The sequence below is a fragment of the Oryctolagus cuniculus genome, chromosome 14 (genome assembly GCF_051225735.1).
Source record: "Oryctolagus cuniculus isolate XC-2025 breed Fujian yellow rabbit chromosome 14, ASM5122573v1, whole genome shotgun sequence".
NCBI classification, from domain to species: domain Eukaryota; kingdom Metazoa; phylum Chordata; class Mammalia; order Lagomorpha; family Leporidae; genus Oryctolagus; species Oryctolagus cuniculus.
Genome location: NC_142880.1, coordinates 25,501,516 through 25,524,253, shown reverse-complemented (window position 1 = coordinate 25,524,253; position 22,738 = coordinate 25,501,516). Strand labels below are relative to the sequence as shown.

Below are 22,738 nucleotides of genomic sequence, written 5' to 3'. Positions count from 1 at the left end.
GTACTATTTCCATTTAAATTTTTGCTAAAAGTACTTAGATAAAAACCTAGGAACACAGATTGAGTAAATTAGTTAAATAGTCAGAAGCAAAAAGTTTTACAAAATGTCTTTATATTGCTTTCATGAACATATTTTATCATATTAATCCAAAGGATTGACTGCCAGGGCTTAGAACACTGAGGTGACAAAAAATGTTATCAATTTTGTGAAAATAAACTTTTAACCAGTTTTGAATGATGTGTTAGACAATACCCCTAAACACTGGTGAGTTGATTTATTCTCTATTTCTGACAAAACTTCCTTTTATAGAATGTGTACAGAAAGAACAGATTGGCACTATAAGAATACAACATGTTAGCAATACAAAACTCCCTCAAAAAAAAAAAAAAAAAAAGCACACGAACTGTTCAGACATCCTAAGTACTTTCTCAGCTTATTTCTCCAATCATCAGCCCAAATATGATCTTTTCCTCAAAAAAGAAAATAAAAATTCTTTTTTCACAAAAGTCTGCAGGGCTCATATAACAACTTACCTTAAAAGCAAGACAGACTTTCCAAGCAATTAATTTCTCTCGGGCGTTGAGAATGACAGGGTATCTGACTTCTTTTCCTTCACTATCTCTTTCCACCTTGCCGTCAAGCGCCGGAGATTTCCGAGCTTCAGCATGCGCATAATCTGGACCCACTGTATAAACCTTTCACAAGTGTTAAAGATACGTCTGTGTGTGCATGTATATTTAAATGCAGGAATCAAATTCAAAGGAAAAATAATCAAAAAAATACTTCAGATTCCAGACTACTGGAGAGACAGATCAATCTTCCTGTTTTACATGCCAATATTTTCAATAAAATGATAAAAAGTTATATGTCAAAACCAGCAAACAGTTTCATTCTGTATAGAAAACTACTATATTGAGCATTAAGAGAGAAAATCAAGAAACATAGTGAAGTTTCATTCTCTAAGAAAATGATTCTACTAAGCTTTCAGAGAGAATACCAAGAAGCATATGCTGTGATCGCTCTCAAATTGTTTTAGTTTAACAAAGGAGAGATACAAAGATTACAGAAGGAAAACACTGTCAAAAAACAGATTTAAAAGAGCAAAAGGCATGAATCCGAATGCAGACAAGAGAAGGAAAGGCATTATGAACAGAGGTAACAAACCCAAAGCACAGAGGCATGACACACAGTGAGATATTCAGGTTAGGGTAAGCTATCTGATATAGTTTATATACTGTAACAAATGAAACCTCTAACAGCAGACTATGAAATAGCTTGCATGCCAGGCTTATGAATTTGGCTATTATCCTATGACCAATGAGAATCGAGCAGAGAATTTTTAAGGATATGTTCATGATTATATTTATACTTTAAGAAGAATTCCATTAGACAAAGACTAGCTGATGTAGAGCTATTAACGCCTTATTTGTCACTAACTGAAATCAGATTTTATCATATTATAGTTGGCACAGATCTCAAAACATCAACACTAATCACTGCTCATAAACTGTGATGACTACGTCTATGCAAACATTCCAAAGTCCAGGTTGAGTGTCCCTAATCTGAGCATTCAAAATGCTCCGAAATCCGAAATTTTTGAGCAGCAACCTGACTCTCAAAGTTTCAAATTTCATGGTATTTTGATTTTTGGTTTCTCAGATTAGAGATGCTTAATCTGTGTCAAAATATTTACAATCCAACTTTGTGATATACTATTATGTACGTTTCTTTAAAAGGACATTAAAAAATAGTAAAATATCAAGGATAAGTCTGTCACCACAAGGTCCACAGGCTTCTGACTGCCAAACTGTTCATGGCAGAAACAGAACAAAAACACCTGATCAGAAAGAGATCCATAAGAGAGGTTAAATAGCTAAAGCATTACCACCGAAATAACTCAAAATAGAAAATTAAAATCTACATATTCCCTGGTTCAATTTATAATTTTTCAAAAAAAATCAATATGCATTCAGAAGAAACCACACTTCAGATTTTGAATTTTGATCTTTTCCTCAGCCAGCAATATGTTACAAGGTACTCTCTTATGATGTTGGACAGCACCAGTCCCAAGTCCCAGTCAGCCACACATGATCACAACAGTTAACAACTAACATACAGTATACTGTACTGCTAAGCTAAGTATACTATACTAACATATAGTATACTGTACTGCTAAGCTATAACATTTGACCCATAGGTGTACTAAATGCATTTTCAATGCACAATAGATGTATTGGCACAAAATGCCATAGTTACAAGGATCATGTGCACTTTAATCAATACTACCTTAATATCAGTATTACCTAAAAACAAAATTAAAATGTTCTTTAATCAAGCTTACCTTAACATCTGTACCATCTGTGGGCATAAACTCTTCGTATATATATGAACCTGTTTTTCGTACATTGCTTTCTGGGGAATAAACACTACTTCTACTGCCAATCTGAAAATAAAAGATGTTCATTGATATAAAAAACAAATTATTTCTCATTTTTATAATATAATATTTATTTCTCATCTATTTCTACCTTAAGAGTTTTCAAATAAAATTTTCTTAAGCCACAAATATTTAACAATACTTAATACCAAATGTGGCCCTATTATTACCCTCTGTTGTCTCTGTAACTTACTTATAAGTTAAAGAGCATAAAAATATAAATACTAAAATCATGCTTCTAAGATTCATCCAAGTTGCTGTATGTAATTCAAAGTTTGTTCACTTTAACTACCATTGAATTTTTTTTTAACTATATAAATACATCAGAATATATCCATTCTTCTATCAATGTATTCTTAGGTTGTTTTTCAACTTTTGGCTATTTTAACAATGACAGATTCAATTCCTTGCAAGTGTCACCATGGCAAATGTGTGAAGAGTGTTTCTTAGATACATACTAATAGTGGAATTGCTAGGGGATAGAATATGTTCACACTCAACTTATAAAGATAATACCAAAATTTTTATATACTGCTTTAACAATTTAGTTTTATCAACATCCTACTGTTCTTCATCCTTTTCTGTATTCGTAACTGTTAAATTCTTCAATATTTGTCACTCTAATGGCTATTAAAATATTACTTCATTGTGTTCTTAATTTTTTATCTCCAGAATTTTGATACATTGCTAAATTATGTTGCTAAGAGGCTACACTAATTTGCATTTTTGCCAAAAATATTTGGGCTTATGTTTGTTTTCCTACTATTCTCAATGTTTTATAATGTTTGCTAATCCATATATTTTAGACTGATAAGCACTTTATTTTATAACAAGTGCAAATAAGCATATTTTCATGTATGTACAATTTATTAGTGTTGTTTTTTCTGTGATCCCTTTAAATATTTTTTAAAAAGATTTATTTTATTTGAAAGGCAGAGTTACAGAAAAAGATTGATCTTCCATCTGCTGGTTCACTGTCCAGATTGCTACAAAAACCAGGGCTGGGTCTGGTCAAAGCCGGGAGTTTCTTCCAGGTCTCCTGTGTGGGTGCAGTAGCTTAAGCACTTGGGCCAATTTCCACTGCCTTCCCAGGTACATTAGCAGGAAGCCAGATTGGAACTGTAGCAGCTGGGACTTGAACTGGTGCCACTATGGGATGCCGGCATCATAGGTAACAGCTTAACCACAACACAATGCCAAAACACCAGCTCTGCTATTTTTCTTTTAAAAAAAATATTTTTTATTTATTCTGAAGGCAGAGCAACAGACTTACACATAAACACACACAGAAGTTATTTTCCATCAGGTGGTTTACTCCCCAAATGCCCCCAACAGCCAGGGCTGTGCCAAGTGGAAGCCAGAAGCCTAGCATTCCATTCAAGCCTACCACATGGGTGGCAGAAACTCAGGTACTTGATCCATCATCTGCCACCTTTTGCAAGATGTAGGAAGCTGGATCAGAAGCAGATTATCTAGGACTTGAAGTAGGCACTCTAATATGGGATGTGGGTGTCTTAAGTGGAGGTTAAACCTGCTGAACCACAATGCCCTTGACTAGTTTCTGGGCCATTTTTCTAAAAGATTGATGACCTTACCTAAATTTCTAGGTTGACAGAAATACAAATGAGAGGTAGAAGAAAATATTCATATTCTAGAGGTAGGAATTTTGCTAAAAATTAAATAGCTAAGGTGGAGTATGTGTTTAGCACAGCAGTTAAGTTGTGGCTTGGGGTAACTGCATCCTATATTATCAGAGTGCCTGGTTTGAATCTTGGGTCCTCCACTTGTGATCCAGCTTCCAGATAGCACACATCCTGGGAAGGTACAGGTTATGGCTCAAGTACTTGGGATTGAGTTCTGGGAACCTAGGTTCAGGGAGGCTCAACCCTGGCTGTTGTAGGCATTTGGAACGAGAACCAGCAGATGGAAGATCTCTCTCTGCCTTTCTTTCTCTCTGCCTTTCAAGTAAAATCAAAATTAAATAATTAACAACAAAAAAAAAAACCACAAAGTTTTGCTTTTCTAAAAACGTTTGCTATTAGTCTTACAAATTTACCTCCATGTGATACATTTTCAAGAGTCCAATATTGAATCATAGTTTTACTAAATACTTGGTTACTTCTAATAAAACTGACATTACTTTTAATGAAATGCACACAATATATGAAGAACAGCAATGACAGGAAGGCTACAGAGGCTTACCTTCCTAAAGAGTCTTTGACTTCCTCCACCAGCAGATGTGGGGTAATAAATGTAAACGTTGTGATCTTCTGCACTGACCGGCTTTTCCACAAAAGGCTTTTGGAAAACCTCCCCGTTTACTTCTACGTGATCTTCTCCTTCAATCAGGCTGCACTCTAGACATCCAACAGCAAGGAAAGTTACTACTGCTTTACATCATCCAGATATCAAGTCATTATTGTTGAGAACTTTTTTTTTTTCCAAGAAGAGAGACCACAAAGAAAAGCAAGCTTGGACAATGTACAAATGTGATTTTAATTAAACATATGTATGTGAACAATACATAGAAACATTTAATGACATAACAATATAAAGGACTATAGTTGTTTGTCAAAATCTTATGGACTTGCCATTTCACACTGCCACATCACAGAACCCAAACTTAGATATGAAACAATGCCATGAGGAAAAACTGAAAACCCCAGAATGCCACTGTGTTCTGTGAATATGGGTCCCAGGGAACATGAAATTACTTAAGTTAGAAAGCTAACCCATACACACAGTAAGCAAGCAATCTAGTCAGGGAATTAATTTTCACAACTATACAAATGAGAAAATTTCCCAGTTTCAGATAATAAATGCCGTGACTAGTTTTTCCAAAAATGTTGCTTTAAGGTACAATCAGTCATCAAAACTCCCCAAAATACTAAACACTAACAGAATATTAACTCTTAAGACAAGCATTTATCTTGCTCTGTACAATAAGCTATGTATTACGGACACACTATTTTGTATGATCAGAAAAAATGAGTAAAGGGTACTATGAAATATTAATAAGAGGCAGTATTTTAATATTCCTAATCATCAGATATTCAGTGTGACACTGAAGCAAGAAGTCACTAATACATAACTCATTCATCACAGATAAATCACTTGTTTGGCCCTAATCAGTACTTTACTAAGCATGTAATTTCAAAATCTTTCGATTCTTAGAGATATGTCAAATACAGACCAAAGAAAAGTAGCATCGAGGACTCCTAAACTGTCAGTTAGCCTTTTATCTCAGTCTCATTTTAATCAAATACAAAGCTTGTTTATTTAATAATTAAAAAAACTGAATACCATGAATTCCTTAAATTCTTCCCACTTAATCACTGAAAGAAAATGCTCACAGCATGTTGAGAGACAAAAGGCAGCTTGCTTAAAATTTCCTACTCTTACCTTTGGGATTATTTGGGTCACGGTTCAAAATTGCATAACGAGGAAGTAAAATACCTTCAGCTTGAAGAATACTATATACTTCTCTCCTGAAGAAAAAGTAAATTATCCTTATTATTTTATTGCTTTTTCACAATGATTTTATTACTGTACTTTTCCTAAAGCACATTACTTTTGTTGTACTTCTAAAAAGGTTGTGTATATTAAGCTTTTCAAAAAAATGTCATTTTAAATATTAAAAAATATATTCTAAAGAAACATTCGGCAATGAAAACTTTTTGTGGCATAATAAAATACTAGTTTTTAAAACTGAGAATGTAAATACATAAAAAGAAATGGTTAAATGATGTTGATACATCACAATGACAGAATAGAATTCAACTATTAAAAACTATTTGTATAAATGACAGTGACCTGAGTAAATGCTCATAGTATACTAACAGAAAGGTGACTCTAACTTTGTTAAATATGAGTGTATGTATGAGTGGTTAATATAGTGGCAGGATTAACAGCTTTCTTCATGCTATTATTTTGCAAACTTCTTAAATGAAGATGCATATATTATAACAGACATAAATATTCATTAATATGTAAATCTAGGAAAATGCTTTAAATTTTTAGATTTTTTAATGTTACTCCCTAAAATACAAGAAAAAAATAGAAAAGAAAAACTATAGGGTTTTTCTAAAGTATTTTTAGATGCACATACATAATTTCATATTGTAATGGTAAGTAAAAAGAAGCTGCTGAAATAATACAAATAGCTATCAATGTGAAAAATTAAATGAAATACACTCATATTTTATAATTTCTTTTAGAAATCCATGATTTTGGCTTGTTGAATGAATACTAACATATATAGTGGAATATATTTCAAATTGAGTACACTATATTATTAAAAAATAATCTAATTATGATGGATAAAGTCCTAAATTCATTCTAAGTCATATCATGGATGAACTGTTCATAATTTTCAATGGTTCAGTAGGCTTTAGAAATTAAACAAATATGGCATATATCCTTATCCAAATATTGAGGAACTACCTGTGACTTTGGGTTAATTAATTCATCTTCATGTTTCTCAACTTTCTTCATCTATAAAGTTAAGTAATATGCAGACACCTATTTCTGAGTATGCCTATACTTCAAAAAGTTTATTTTGGTACAAAAATTTGTGAAATCTATTCATATGAAGACATTCCAAAACATTCATAGAAAATTATATTATGAAAATACTGTGCATAAAGTTTGTAATTGTTTTGCATCAAAATAAGCTCATCTTTTAATTCATTTTTTCCAAAAACATTCTGATGTACCCTCCTATTATTTTCAAACTATAATGAATTAACTTATGTGAAAACACCTGATTTAATGTCAGCATACAGTAGGTACTAAATATTAACTTTTCTTCACTTAATTCAGTCAACTTTGTCACTCACCTATCTTGTATAAGATACTGCATATTCAAGTCATTGATTACAAATGGATTCCTGAGTTTTGCATAGGCAACTGCTTTGTCCAGTGGAAATCCTAAGAACACATATTATTAACACACTCTGTACAATATCAAGGTAAGTTGACATCTATAGCTTTATCAACCTGAATTGATGCCACCTTTTATAAAAGAATAATTTCATTATGCATAAGAATTATCATTCATAAATGGTATGGGATACTATATAAATAAACACTGACTTCACTTATACTATTAAATCTATTTCCTAATTTCACTGATAAGGCACAGTGAGCCAGGGGCTATACAAGTATAACCACACTTATAGCACTGACATGTGAATCAATGCCTGACTATTCAGCCACCTACCATGGGGTTTGATTACCTATAAGATTATAGAAATAAATCTTTATATAAATAAGTGTATCAGAATTATGTGATTTTAAAAGCCTAATTTATATATAACTCTTCTTCATTTCATATTTTCAAGTCTATATATACATATATACATATAAATCAGCTAACATTCAAAGAACTTATGTACTTTTAAAAATAGCAGCAAAAGCAAAAATTACTTGACATGCAATAGATATATTCAAAATATAAAATATTTTACTGCCAGGCCAATGTTAAGACAACAGAAATGAACTCTCCAAAATTTCCAAGCTTTGGTATAATTACTAACGTAATGAAAACAAATCCAATGGTAGATGTAAAAAGAGGCCTAAAATTTTTAAAGAATTTTACTCTCTATATGGACAGTAAAAGCCTCAAATTTTATCCATCAATACTCATTAAGGGAAGCAGTAAACTACAGCAGTCATTAGAATCAATGTTCAAAACCTGATTCCATCTTTCACTAGCTGTATGACCTTGGGCAAATTTATTTAACATCCCTGCAAGCCTCCAATTCTTCTATAAATGAGTTTAATAATCAACCTTACCTAGTATGGATTTTGAACAATTAAATGAGTGTATATAAAGCACTTAGTATGGTACTTGGCATAATAAGTGCTCAGTATATGTTACCTATTATTATTCCTTAAGTGAAAATATTTTAATGAACATGTTATCCTTAATTGAAAATTTTAATGACTATCTGTGGACAAGATAAAAAAAATCAGCAGGTATGTACAACTTTAGGACTTAACTACAGATATTTAAGTATATCTTTGAAGACACTATATTTTGTAGTATTACCAGAATAGTTAGGAGAAGAAAGTATTTGAGGATATTAAAGTTTAAAAAACAAAATTTTTAGGGGATGGCGCTGTGGCATAGAGTGTAAATCTGACACCTGTAACACTGGTACCCCATATGAGCACTGGTTTGAGTTCCAGCTGCTCCACTTCGAATCCAGCTCCCGGCTAATGGCTTGGAAAAAGTAGCGGAGGATGGCACAAGTGTTTGGGTCCCTGCCACCTACATGGGAGACCCAGAAGGAGCTCCAGGTTCCTGGCTTCAGCCTGGCCCAACCCTGGCCATTGTGACTATCTGGAGAGTGAATCAGCAAATGGAAGATCTCTGTCTCTTTCTCTCTCTCTCTAACTCTGACTTTCAAATAAATTAAAAAAAAAAAAAAAAAAATTGGGGGGTGGCCAGCACTGTGGTGCAGCGAGTTAAAGCCCCAGCCTGTAGTGCTGACATCCTATATGGACACCAGTTCGTGTCCCGGCTGCTCCTCTTCCAATCTAACTTTCTGCTATGGCCTGGGAAAGCAGTAGAAGATGGCCCAACTCCTTGGGCCCCTGCACCCATGTGGGAGACCTGGAGGAAGCCCCTGGCTCCTGGCTTCGGATCAGCTCAGCTCTGACCATTGCGGTCATTTGGGGAGAGAACTAGCGGAATAGAAGACCTCTCTTTCTGGCTCTACTTCTCTCTGTAACTTCTGTTTTTCAAAATAAATAAAATAATTATTTAAAAAATATTTTTAAAGCTATGATAAGTTAAACAAGATTTATTCTTAAATCCACCCTTAGTTGTAAATATTTAAATAGCAATACTCTATACCAAGAATCAACTGGCCACAAATTACAAACCCTTCAAGTTTTATAAAGACTCTCAGAATTCATTATTTGTACAATGTCTATGATTTACAGCCTCCTAAAAAGAATCAGCATACAGAAAATACCTATACAGTTAATTCCCCGGTTTTGTTGCTGTTTAAGGGGAGTTTTCCTTACCAAGGGACAGTACATGGGATATTTCCTTAGAAACAGCAGCTAGTTTTCAGGGGCTTATATGATAAGGAAACATATAACAGTAAGGAAAGAACACTTCACTCTCAAGGAGAAGCAAGTTTTAAGGTCCTCTGAAACACAGGGCCTCAGGAAAGATCTGTGGCTCTCAATGGAATGATGGAATTCAATTTAGGATTTGGAAGCCCAAAAAGTGTGAACCATGACCCATCTTCTTCCTGCTGAAGTGAGACTTTAACTTAGTTCTGGATTATCTTTGGTAACAAGTGCAGTAAACACGGATACATTTATAACTAAGTCTATGTTTTAAATTATATTTCTCTGGTGCAGTACGTTAATTCTCTGCCTGCAGCACTGGCATCCTATATGGGCGCCGGTTCTAGCCCTGGCTGCCCTTCTCTTCCAATCCAGCTCTCTGCTATGGCCTGGGAAAGCAGTAGAAGATGGCCCAAGTGCTTGGGCCCCTGCACCCACATGGGAGACCAGGAAGAAGCACCTGACTCCTGGTTTTGGATCGGCGTAGCTCCAGCTGTTGCGGCCATCTAGGGAGTGAACCAACAGAAAGAAGACCTTTCTCTCTGTCTCCTCCTCTGTCTGTAACTCTACCTCTCAAGTAAATAAATAAAATCTTTAAAAACAATTATATTTATCAATGGGAGATCACCCTAACATAAATTTTAGGTTATAAATTCAGTTATACATGTAATAATTTTGATTAGCATACTTAACTGATATCCTAATACAGTAAAATACAGCAAGTAAGGCCTAAAATTTCAAATATTAAATTCTTAAGAAATACAGTGTGAATATGCATATGAAAAACAAATTGTTTTCTGTATGGCAAAAACACAAGGGCTTAAAATAATTCAATAATTTATCTTAATAAATTTAGAGATACAAAGTAACACAGAGTTTCAGACCTTATTTTAAATAAATTCACTCAAATATTTAGCTATTAGTTAAATATGACTTCATATTTCCAAACATGCCACAGTAAAAATGAGATTATTGAAGAATTACATGGAGGGAAGAAAATCTCTTTATATAATTGTGAAAAGAGTTAAATGTAAAATTACAGACACTGACACTAAACATTTTTTAAGAAATACACACAGAAGAAAAAGACTGGAAATAAATATGTCAAAATGTTAGCATCAACTATCTGTGTGAGAATAGGTTTCATTTTATTTTTCTTTTATCAAACATTAAGTAATACAAATGAGCTTTACACTCAGAAAGGAAAAAGGGATTCCCTCCCCGCCCTTCTTTAATACCTTTAGAGTGGAAAGAAATAAGACAATCACATAAAGGCCAGTTTTCCACTGGTTCATTCAAAATAACTTCCTCTTCAAATACTACTACTGTGATATATTTAAATAAGGAGATCCGTTCAAGAATTTCCTTCATTGGTTTGGATTTGGATTTCTTTGCCATGGAACATATTCCAACCACAATCTGCCTTTCTGGTGGCTAAAATAGAAACAAAGCAAAATATAATATTAACCTAGTTGAACTCCAAAGTTTAATCATTTTAATTTTTTTCCCAGAAGTACATGATATGTGAGATTAATCAGTAAAAGTGGCATATTAACCTACTAATAAAATTTTTTAAAATCACATAATTGTTATAATATATAATACATAAAACAGTTTCTTTAAAGGTCTTGAAAAAATTTAATGAGAACATTTTCAAAACATTGTTACTATTTTCAATCAAATTTAAAACTTAAATATTCCTTCTTTTACTGCATCTAGTATATGGTAACCCTTTGCTCATACCAGAAAATAGCAGTAAGGGCACAAATTCTAAATAAGTCAAAGGGTCAATGGGAGTGAGAAATTCTCTTGCCTAAAATAAGGTGTGATTGTGACTACAAAGCTATGCAGTCCTTAACCATTTTTTCCCTTTTTACATTGAGCTTGAATACTAGTTGGTTACTAACAACAAGTTGGAAGCAAATTTAGTGAAAGCCATATAGCTAAGTATTTTGAGTATCTTCATACTCAAAATTCCTTTGTAATGGTGTTACTGATATCTGGCAATACTGGACAGAATATAGCAAACAATTTATGAATAGCTCATGGATTCCTAACAACACTCAAGAGTCATTCTGCAGACTCTACATTCAGATGCATATGGAATAGAAATACATGTTACGGTATGGAGATAGCCCCAAGGAAGAAGTGTTCAAGTCTGGCCTGGAGAAAAGGAGAGTGGAAAATGTGAAAGACACAGAATCTGGACAGAGCTTTGAAGAATTAAGATTTAAAAGGCACCCCAAGTAAGGACATTGCAGAGAGGTTTCATTAACTATACAAAGCTGTGTCTAGTTTTTTCAATTAATCTCTCTTCCATATTTTATATATTTCACATGACATCATAGTCTGGGCTAAAACACAGTTTACTAGACTTTCTCTTATTCTAATTTAAAATAAAACTGGATAACATCATAGTTAAACTGCTCTTTATTCCTAGAAGTACACTTCTGCACTGCCTCTTTTAACTTGCAGTTTACAGTTCAAATCAGTATTGAATTTCATTATAAGTCCCAACTTTCCTGAGATTTGCTGTCTTTTCCTCTTCTATTCATCTACTTTTAGTTTCCTTATTTTTTCCTGATGAAAAGCCTTCATATAGCTCATTCTAATATTCTTTAAGTAGATTATCCAGAAAACAGAAATATTCAATTTTTCATGCTGCCTTTAAAAAAAAAAACTAATACATTGTTTTTATTTATTATAGATCTATTTAATAAATATTTCCTCATTGGCTAAGATGAACAGGAAAAATTTTATATTTAAAAGGTATAAATATATGTACATTCTTAAGACAACATTGCAAAATTTTCCTATGAAGTTAAATCTTAGAAGCATGAACATTATTTTTTAAACAGATTGAGTTATTTTGTAAAATTTAATGTCCAATAAGATTGAAGTTCATATTTTTGAGATCTTAAGAACAGTAGAGTGATTTGAAATAAATCACTCTATAAAGCTAAAGGCCAAACAAACCACATCAAATACCTCTAAGTGACAACTGTACATCATGGATGAAAGCTCAGTTTATCTGGCACCAATATTCCAAGAACTACAGTAAGTCCAGAAGATTAGATATGTAGAATGTACCTGTCTGTGGAAGTACTTTGAGCCAACAGGAAACACAGCAATAATAGGGTACATTGTGATAAATGGAATAGAGACAGTCCTAAGGAAGAAGTGTTCAAGTCTGGCATGGGGAAAAGGCAAGGAGAGTAGAAAGAGTGAAAGACATGAAACGCAAGCATTCACAAAGTACCTCAAATAAGGAGATTTCCAAGAGGTGAAGGGATTACATACAAGAGCAAACAAACATAATACAGTATGGAATAAATACGTAGAAATAAAAATTTTAGTGTCACTAAAACATCAGACACAGGAAGGATATGAGACACATGGTGACAGACAGGAGATAAAAATATGAGTATGTAATAAAAATGAATTTGATTTCCCAGTGAAGCTCACAGTGTTGAGCTAAACTCCAGAAAAGGCATAAGAGTTGTAGAAATCATAGAAGCTCTGCTTTTATATTTTACATGCAGGATTTTCAGGTAAGACATTAAATGAAGAAAAGCTTTTGCTGGTAAGAGAAGCTTGACAATCATAAATTTTTCAAGGGTAAGGCAGGGTAGATGCTCTGCATTGAAGGGTTCAAATGAGTGACAGTCCAATTTGAAAAACAAGAAAAGCAAAAAACATGTTTAAAGTACGTATTTTAAGTCAGTTTTCAGAAGAAAGAAATCTTTACTTGTAAACAAATAAATAATGAGTATGAAAAATGTTTGGTTAATTATAACTATAGCAACTTGAACAAATACATCATAAAATCTAGTATGGATATAGGATTAAGTTAGAGAACAAGACGTACACGTACACACACACACACACACACACACACCCTAGAAGTAGTCTTTCATTGTAGCTACTCAGTTTGCAGACTTCTGAATAGTTAACAAATAGGGATATTTTCAGGTAATCAGCACTTGCATGGACAACATGATAATCAACTTAGTTAAGCTATCCTACTTTTTTTAGAACCTTTAAAATTATTTCCATCTTAAAAAAATAATTTCTTTCTAAATCTTTATCTTGATGTAGTTGGAATGTGTTTGTACACAGAAGAAACTATTTTGACCTACAGCCTGGATTACTGTTTCTCTTATCCACCTATTTTTTTTTTTACCTAATCCTGAGTTATGATATGCCTATCATAGAAAGAAACTAAACTGGTCATCATTAAACAACTTAGAAGTGTATTTCTGGATTCACAGTAGATACAAGAAACAAAATCTACCTTTTCACCTAAAAAAAACTGTAACACATTTATATGTGAAAGAAGTCTTGATATAAGCTTACTGTATTAATTCACATTAGCAGTAATTAGTAAAAAGCCTATACCGGATGGGTCTTCTCTTATCAAAATAACAAACAACTTACAGATTCATCCTCCTCCTCCTCCTCTTCATCTGCATGGTGGAAGAAATGTCGGTAATTTCCAGGGTTTATTTCTGTATCTTCAGGCCCAACAAAGAATCTGGGGGTTTCACTCATCTTTATTTCATTTGGTTGCATATAACTTAATCTATATTAAAACTCCTTAGAAATAATTAGTATCAGAATAAAACATTCCCCCTATTCTAGCAGACCCAGGAATCTGTTGCAGTTGTTTCTGCTTATACAAACACTTGAAATGGTGATGACAAACAGTTGGCAAGTGCTCTTTTGTCCTCAGATATCATTGCTTCATTGTTGATATCAAAGTTGTTGCTGCAGTTTGCTGTTATGCCCCTGAGTTGATACAGCACACTTTTTGCCTTAAAAAAAAAAAATGAAAAAATTGAGAATACTTAAAAAATTCACATAAAAAGAATTTTCAATGACATAACATCAATACTAATAACTTGACATACCCCAATAAATGTATTTTCTTCCATAAAATTAAGAAATTAGGACTCTACTATTTAGTAATCTCCATCATACCAATATGATAAACTAATATGAAACAAAAACTTGTACTTTAAATTCCTCCAGTCTGAAAATTTTTAGAAAACCAGGAAAAGTTATTCATATTATAACCAAATTATGTTAAAAACTAAAATGTCAGCACTTTCAAATAAGAAAAATCATTTTTAAAAATTCCAATATATGAACAGGAAATAAAATGTAGATTTAAAACCACTGAAAACCAAATATTAATCTGAAATGATATTAAACCAACTTGTAAAATTTCAGTTAATGCAGCCAGTAGAGGAGGCTAAGCAACTGTTTGCAATGCTGGCATCTCATTATAGGTTTGAATTCTGGTTGCTCCGCTCCTGCTAAGGTACTTAGGAAGACAGTGGGAACATGGCTAAAATTCTTGGGCCCATCACCCATGTGGGAGACAAGGACGGAGTTCCTGGCTCCTTGCTTCATCTTGGCCCAGACCTGGCTACTGGAGCCACTTGAGAGTGAACCAGAGGATGGAAAATTTCTCTTTGTCTCTCTCTGCTCTTTCAAACAAACAAACAAACAAAAAAAGTTCAGTTTGTAAACAGGTGTTTTTTAGGGAACATAGTCATTTTACATTCTGTTCTCACCCATAAATAACAAAAAAAGAGAGTGAAAACAATAGTTAATAGCAGCTCTTAAATTTATAGACGTCAAAAACTTCTTATTAAATCTAATAAAATCTACATTTACTCTTCCTAGAAGAGTACAGATACACTAAACTCTAATTTTATGTGATGAACTGATATTCCAACTTTTCCATATAATCAGACATCCATGAACATCAGTTCTAGAACTAGCACATACAGTGATACAATTACAAAATCTTCCTTCCCCAAATTGTTTACATGTAAATTAATTATCTACCAACATGGAACTACATATCAAATTTTTCATTTGATTACTGGTAATATAAGGAATGACTTGACTAAATATTCTGTTTTTTAAAAAGATTTATTTATTTGAGAGTCAGAGTTATTGAGAGAGAGAGAGAGAGAGAGAGAGACAGAGAGAGAAAGTAGTCTTCCATCTGCTGGGTTCACTCTCCAAATGGCTGCAAAGGCCAGAGCTGGGCTGATCCTAAGCCAGGAGCCAGGAGCTTCTTCATGGTCTCCTACATGGGTTCAGGGTCCTAGCACTTGGGCCATGTTCCACTGCCTTCCAAGGCCATTAGCAGACAGCTGGATCAGAAGTGGAGCAGCCAGGACTTGAACTGGCACCCATACAGGATGCCAGTGCTGCAGGCAGAGTTTAACCTTCTGCTTCCTTCCCAGGCATTTTACTAGGTAGCTGCACCAGAAATGGAGTGGTCCAGACTTGAACCAGTGCTCTAATATGGGGTGCATGCCTTATAAGTGGTGGATTAACCCTGCTGTGCCACAACACTGGCTCCACTTTGTATTACATTACATTCAAAAACATCTGCTGAAAAAGAGGAAAATAAAGTTTTCAATTGCTGTCAAATTTAATGGCAGTGGATAAGCAGATCATAGCTCTGCTTTGCACCAAATGACAAGAACATCTCTAGGTTCCTTTTTATTTTTTCTATTCTTTCCATCTAAATACAGTCCTGATATTTCAGTGTTGGACAGGGCATGTGATTTTTCCAAAATATTTTATTTGAGAAGTAGAGTTATAGACACAGAGGGAGAGAGAGGTCTTCCATCTGCTGGTTCACTCCCCAAATGGCTGCAAGGGCCAATCCAAAGGCAGGAACCTGGAGTTTCTTCCGGGTCTCCCACGAGGGTGCAGGGGCCCAAGCCCTTGGGCCATCTTCCATTGCTTTCCTAGGCCACAGCAGAGAACTGGATCAAAGACGAGCAGCCGAACCAGCACCCACATGATGTGCCAGCACCTCAGGCAGAGGCTTAGTCTACTATGCCACAGTGCCTGCCCCAGGGCATGTGCTTTGAAGTCAGGTGCACACACCTGTTTCAGTCCATCACTACCTAACTAGGGGCTTATCTTCGCTTGGCTGAGTTTCAGGTTTTTCATCTACAAAAAAGCAAATAGTAGGCCGGCGCTGTGGCTCAATAGGCTAATCCTCTGCCTTGCGGCGCCGGCACACCGGGTTCTACTCCCTGTTGGGGCGCCGGGTTCTGTCCCAGTTGCCCCTCTTCCAGGCCAGCTCTCTGCTATGGCCAGGGAGTGCAGTGGAGGATGGCCCAAGTGCTTGAGTCCTGCACCTGCATGGGAGACCAGGAGAAGCACCTGGCTCCTGCCTTTGGATCAGCACAGTGCGCTGGCCGCAGCGCGCCGGCCATGACGGCCATTGGAGGGTGAACCAATGGCAGATGAAGACCTTTCTCTCTGTCTCTCTCTCTCACTGTCCACTCTGCCTGTCAAAAAAAAAAAAAAAAAAAAAAAAAAAAGCAAATAGTAACAACCTGCAACTATGTAAAGACTAAGTGAGGTAGCACTAGAACTTGGCATTTTAAAATTGTCAATAAACCACTGTAGGGCAGAAAGTTAAGCCTCTGCCTGTGATCCTTGGGTCCCGTATAGGAGCACCATTTTCAGTCCTGGCTGTTGTGCTAATGATCCAGCTCCCTGTTAATGTTCCTGGAAAAGCAGTGGATGATGGTTCGAGTAACTGGGCCTCTGCCACCCACGTGGAAGACTCTCCAAAGAGTGAACCAGCAGATGGCAGATCTCTCTGCCACTCTACCTTTCAAGTAAATAAGGCTCCCTACTAATATAATATAGGAACTTCACATTTGTTGAAATAAACTTATTCAACAAATACTTTTCATTTATTACAGGAATTAATATTTTCTATTTTATAATTGGTATACTGGTATAAGCATACCAATAAAACAGATAATAGAAATATGGAACAATGTCATAAATGTCTCACTATCCAATTCAGAATGGTGATAATGGGATATCCAGCATATCAGTACATAATCATACAGGTATATACTTCTATATATGTATACTTATATGTATATGTATATGTATAGGTACACGTGTATGTAGTATATGCATACTTCATGAAATTATTTTACAATTGCATTTCCTCCTGGTTTTGGTGTTCTTATAATAGCAATCTTTTTTAGAGACAAAGCTGAAAATTAATTTTTAAAAACTTTTGAATTTTAAAGTATTCATTGAGGAAGGCCTGGAATGCATAATATGTTTTTAAGAAATCAGTCAACAATCCCATGAACCAGTGGCAGAACTAATGACTGTAGTTATTGGTTGCAGAATACTGTATATAATTTCCTACTAATCTTTCTAGTATATATTTTCCCACAATTTTGAGCTATTCTATACCCAAGGTACAACCATGAGTAATCAACTTTTGGAGGAAAAAACTATAAATATCATAATTTGTTTTTCAAAAATACATACATTATTGACTGATATGTCCCTTTTCTTCACTTCAGTTGTTTCAGAGTTTAATGCTGCTTGAAGTATACACACATACATTTCACATTTGATTATAAGCCTAGATCTGAAACTGTCATTTATTCATTTAGAGAAAGACAAGAGATAAGTGAACAAATAAATATGGTAGGAAGAACTATCTAATAAGGTGATATTTGGGCAGAAATTTAAGTTAAATGAGGGAGTCAGCCATGGAGTTGTACAATAAGAGCTATTCATGGAAGAAACCTAAAGACCTTGACACAGAAGCAGGGTTGGCATATTCTCCACATTCAAGGAACAGTCAGGAGGTTGAAGCAGAGCAGGCAAGCCAAGAAAAATTACAGAAAATGGGAAGCCTCAATACGAATTTTCATTTGTACTCAATGATTGGTGCATTTAAGGAATAGAAGGAGAGGTAGTAGAGATAGGTTACACAGATAGTTGTTTTGAAGGGTTTTGCTATAAGGGTAGGCAGAGGAATTGAGCCTGAGAACACAAGGCCAAGCAAGGCTTTCTTTTTCCTTTCTTTTATTTCATTTCAGTACATAGAGATACTTACAGATCTCCAGTGGTAAAGAGCAAGGAGCAAGGGGATAGAACATCTGGGCTTAAATCCACACACAAAGCCGTGTGACTTTGAACAAAGTTAACACCTCAGGGCCTCGACTTCCTCGTCAGTAAATTGTATCCATGTCATAGCTTGTTGTAAAAATTAAACATAATATTTCAAAAATGCTTGTGTCACAAGTATAGGTCATATTACATTCCAATTAAACCAGAAAATTTAAGAGTAGGGCTCAGGTATTTTTAAGGCTTACCAGGTGGTTCCAATTTGCAATGAAGTTTGAGGAAGGATGAGGGGAAGCACAGAACAATGGAAGCATATGGTAAGCAAAACATGTGTTCACTATTGTCATAACAGGAGAAAGCTCATGAGGCAGTATCTTTGTCTTCCTAGTGCTTGGCACATCCCAACTACCGGACAGATCTTCCTCCACAAAACTTTCCTTAATAGTTTTCAGGACTCAACTATTTTGACCTTTGGTCACCCCACAACTTTGTCATTACTTAACACTTTGTGTCTCTCCACAATATAAATTGTAAGAGAATGAACATTTATTCAACATTGTTACCTGGTACATACTTAGTGCATTTTTTTAGATTTATTTATTTATTTGAAAGTCAGAGTTACACAGAGAGAAGGAGAAACAGAGAGAGGGCTTCCATCTGCTGGTTCACTCCCCAACTGGCCACAACAGCCGGAGCTGCGCCAATCCAAAGCCAGGATCCAGGAGCTTCCTCTGGGTCTCCCACACGGGTGCAGGGGCCCAAGGACTGGGAAAACAGTGTAAGTACTTAATGTATTAATGCAGAGCTTCCCAACATGTCGCCTCCCCACAAATGAGCTATAGGCATGCCAAGAAATTGACTGGCTCAGCCTCCAGGACCACTCAAAGTCCCTGGGCAGTGATCCACCAGCAGCACTCTCCTCAACTTTCCCACTACTCTATACAACTACTATCCATCCCTACCTATGCTTCCACGTGAAAAAAATTGGGAAGCACTTAGTTACTACTTTGTGATGAAACCATCTCTCAGCCATTCTCCGGTAAGGGATCTTTTCCTTATTTTATAAATACATAAATGACCATCATTTAATTACAAATGAATACGTAAAGTTCCAAAGTTCAAGTAATTTGAGGGGCTGGCACATACACAGCAGGTTAAGCTGCAACCTGCAACACCAGTGTCCACTATCAAAGTGCCAGCTGGAATCCCAGCTACTCCACTTCCAATCTAGATTTCTGCTAATGTATCTGAGAAGGCAGCAAAAGATGGCCCAAGTACCTGGACCCTGCCACTTTTGTGGAGATACCAATGGGATTCCTGGCTCTTGGCCCACACATGCTGTTGCAGCCATTTGGAAAGTGAACCAGTGGAAGGAAGATCTTGCTCTCTTGCTGTCACTCTTCCTTTCAAATAAAATAAATAAATAAATCCTAAAAAACAAAAGCTTAAGTAACTTGACCCTTGGCCACACAATCCATAATGGCTACAAATGTAATTCAAACCTAGGTCTGTTTAAACCAAAGACCACTCTTTTAAACCAAAGACCATGGATGGGCCTCGCTCTGGCCATTGTGGCCATGTGGGGCACGCACCAGCAGATGGAAGACATCTTTTTCTCTCTCTCCTTTTCTTTCTCTCCCCCCCCCCACGCCCTGTCTGTAGCTCTACCTCTCAAACAAATAAATAAAATCATTATTTTAAAAGTGCCTACAGTTAAAGCAGTGCTTCTCAAACTTCAGTATGCATCAGAATCACTTAGAGAGCTTGTTAAAACTGTTAAGTGAAAAAGTCTGGGGGAAGGGAGGAGGACAGTATTTCACTTTGCCTAAAGTTCCAAGGTAATGGTGACGCTGATTGTCTTGGAATCCCACTTTGAGAACCACTACTCTGTTCTATGGCAAAACTAAATTTGAAGTCTTTTTCTGAAAGTTTTTAAGTCTGCGTCTTCACATAAGCTATTGACCTCTCCAACTATTACCTGTAAAATGGGATTATAAATTCGTACATTCTGAAGATTAAATGACAATGCGACGCAACCAGCACATGTTAAGCACTCAGTAAATGTTAGCTGTTCATATATTTTGTTAACTGCTGTTACTTAGATTTCTGACCTACATTTAACAGGCAAAGAGAAAACACAAACAACTGGATGTCTGTATTTATCTCCCACCTTGCGAAGCTACTTGCCACTGCTGCTCCTGGGGACTTCATTTCACCTTTTCAGTCTGTCTTGCTTGCTTCTCAAGACTATCATGACCACTGGCTGAGAAAAAGTCTTTTTCTCACCTTTACTCCTTCAAACAGCTATTTAATATCTTTTTGCTAGGATTGTATTTCCTTTTGCCTGGAGTTCATGGTTCTCCTTGGAAGTTCCCATTGCCCCTTAAACAACCAACTGAAAGATCCTGACAAAAAGGGCTTCCCCAGAACTACAATGCCTCTGCCAGACCCCAAGGATACATCAAAACCCTCTCTGGTCTTCTACTCTTCAGGGCATTTCAGATTTATCTTTGCAATTATCTGCTCTTCTCAGAGTTGTTTATCCTCCCCAAGTTTTTATTATGAAAAATTTCAAATATTCAGAAACGTTCAAAGAACAGTCACTAAATATCCATCCATCTGCAATTAGATTCAAAAATTACCAACATTTTGCCATACACACACAGACACACAAGTTCTAGGCACCAACAAACTTCATTTCTAAACATCTCCAAACAATAAGGACATCTTCTCGCATAAGCACGAGAGACCATTTCCACTTAAGAAAATTCATGCTTCTACGCCACTATCTACATGGGAGCTTTTGGAAAACAAAGAACTATATATTGTCAGTACTTAACCAGGTGCATGGCACTTATTTGGGTGATCTGTAAATGCTCCATCATTTGTTCAGTTCAAATCCTCACACCCTGCAAGTCACATGAGTTTAAAACTTAGACATCAACCATTGCTTATACAACTCTGAACCTTCTGCCCATCAGTTTAACAATTTGCTTTAAATAAGCCTGCAGTGCTGAAGTATAGCGAGTGCTGAACTACTGAATTCTGCACGTATCTGTCACTTGTCCGACACAGGTACGCACACGCATACAGATAAATATATATATACACATATATATATATATCTTAATGAATTCTTTCAGCCGCTGCAAGTGCTAGTGAAGAAGTTACAACTGTGGGAGAATAATGGTAGGACAACAGAGAAAACAGACCTCGAAGTCAGATCAGCTTCCTAACAGATTCGGACGTTCAGCTAAACACTAGCGTTACTTGACCTCTCACTTTCTAACTCTGTAAAAGGGGAGTGGTCGTTTAATGTCAGGGAATTGTTGAAGGCGTGGATGGAGAAACACGTAAAGCATTTGACACGGTGAGACCTTCGTCAATGGCTGCTATTATTATCCGCCTACAATAACAACTATATATTTCACTGAAGAACTTGTGACAGCCAAACAGAATTCTTTCCCAGTGAACTCCCAGAGAGGATGCTCTTGCTGAAGTCAGCCATGCTTCCCCCAGCGTAGCATTTCTGCAGGGCAAAGCAAGGCACCGGGCGCGGTCAACACCCAGTAAGTCACAGAGAACCTCGTGGATGGGGGTCCAGAGGTCACTCTGCCGGCCTCGCCCACCCAGGGCACGAGGATGCAACACTTTCCCCGTCGCCCAGGCGAGGCGGTGGCCCGCAGCCTCCGTTCAGACCACGGAACACTGAAACCCACGAGGCTTTTGTTCTTTTTAGGGGGCACGCGGAGGCGCCGACAAGACCGCGGCATGAAAACGAAAACAGCCACCTCTGCCCACATCCGTTCCCCAACTCGAGGCTGCCCACCCCGGCGGAGGAAAGACGCGGCGCGCGGTGGCAGCTCGGCAGCTGCAGTGCGCGGCTTCCCAGGAGGAAGAGACCGCGAGACGCGAGCGGACCCGAGCTCTGCGCGGAACCGCCACTCCCCCATGCCCACGCTGCCACTCGCCCCGGCCCATGCCCCCTCAGAGGAGCACGCGCCCAACTAGGGTCCGCAGAGCACAACAGCGAACACAGCCAACGCCCACCGCGGCCGCGACCCTGCGCGCAGCCTGCTCTGCATCTCCGGTCCTCCATCGCTCGCCGGGCCCTCACCTGCCGCCGCCGCCGCCGCCGCGGTCGTCCCGCGAGCCGCTGGACACGGCCGAGCGCATCCAGGTTTCCGTTCACCCCTTCTAACTCCGAGGGCCGGGATGGGTGGTTCTTCGAGAGACTCCAAGCCGCACGCGTGGACGCGGGTCTTCTCCCTTCAGTAGCAACCG

At 36.7% G+C, this 22,738-nt stretch overlaps 1 protein-coding gene across 25 annotated transcripts in view; it reads right to left on the bottom strand.

The window, feature by feature from the left end:
* PPIP5K2 (diphosphoinositol pentakisphosphate kinase 2) overlaps positions 1 to 22,712 on the bottom strand; it is an 85,237-nt gene extending 62,525 nt beyond the window's left edge. For all 25 annotated transcript variants that reach the window (XR_016220561.1, XR_016220562.1, XM_051853945.3 and 22 more), the window contains exons 1-8: positions 22,572 to 22,712; positions 13,961 to 14,337; positions 10,762 to 10,957; positions 7,276 to 7,366; positions 5,840 to 5,925; positions 4,640 to 4,794; positions 2,342 to 2,443; positions 534 to 695 (exon numbers count right to left, since the gene is read on the bottom strand). Coding sequence is in view for 23 of the 25 variants with exons in the window: in XM_051853945.3 (XP_051709905.2) it covers positions 534 to 695; positions 2,342 to 2,443; positions 4,640 to 4,794; positions 5,840 to 5,925; positions 7,276 to 7,366; positions 10,762 to 10,957; positions 13,961 to 14,095 (927 nt within the window). In the remaining 2 variants the exon portion in view is untranslated. The remainder of the gene's footprint in view (positions 1 to 533; positions 696 to 2,341; positions 2,444 to 4,639; positions 4,795 to 5,839; positions 5,926 to 7,275; positions 7,367 to 10,761; positions 10,958 to 13,960; positions 14,338 to 22,571) is intronic.
* Positions 22,713 to 22,738: the final 26 nt, after the last annotated feature.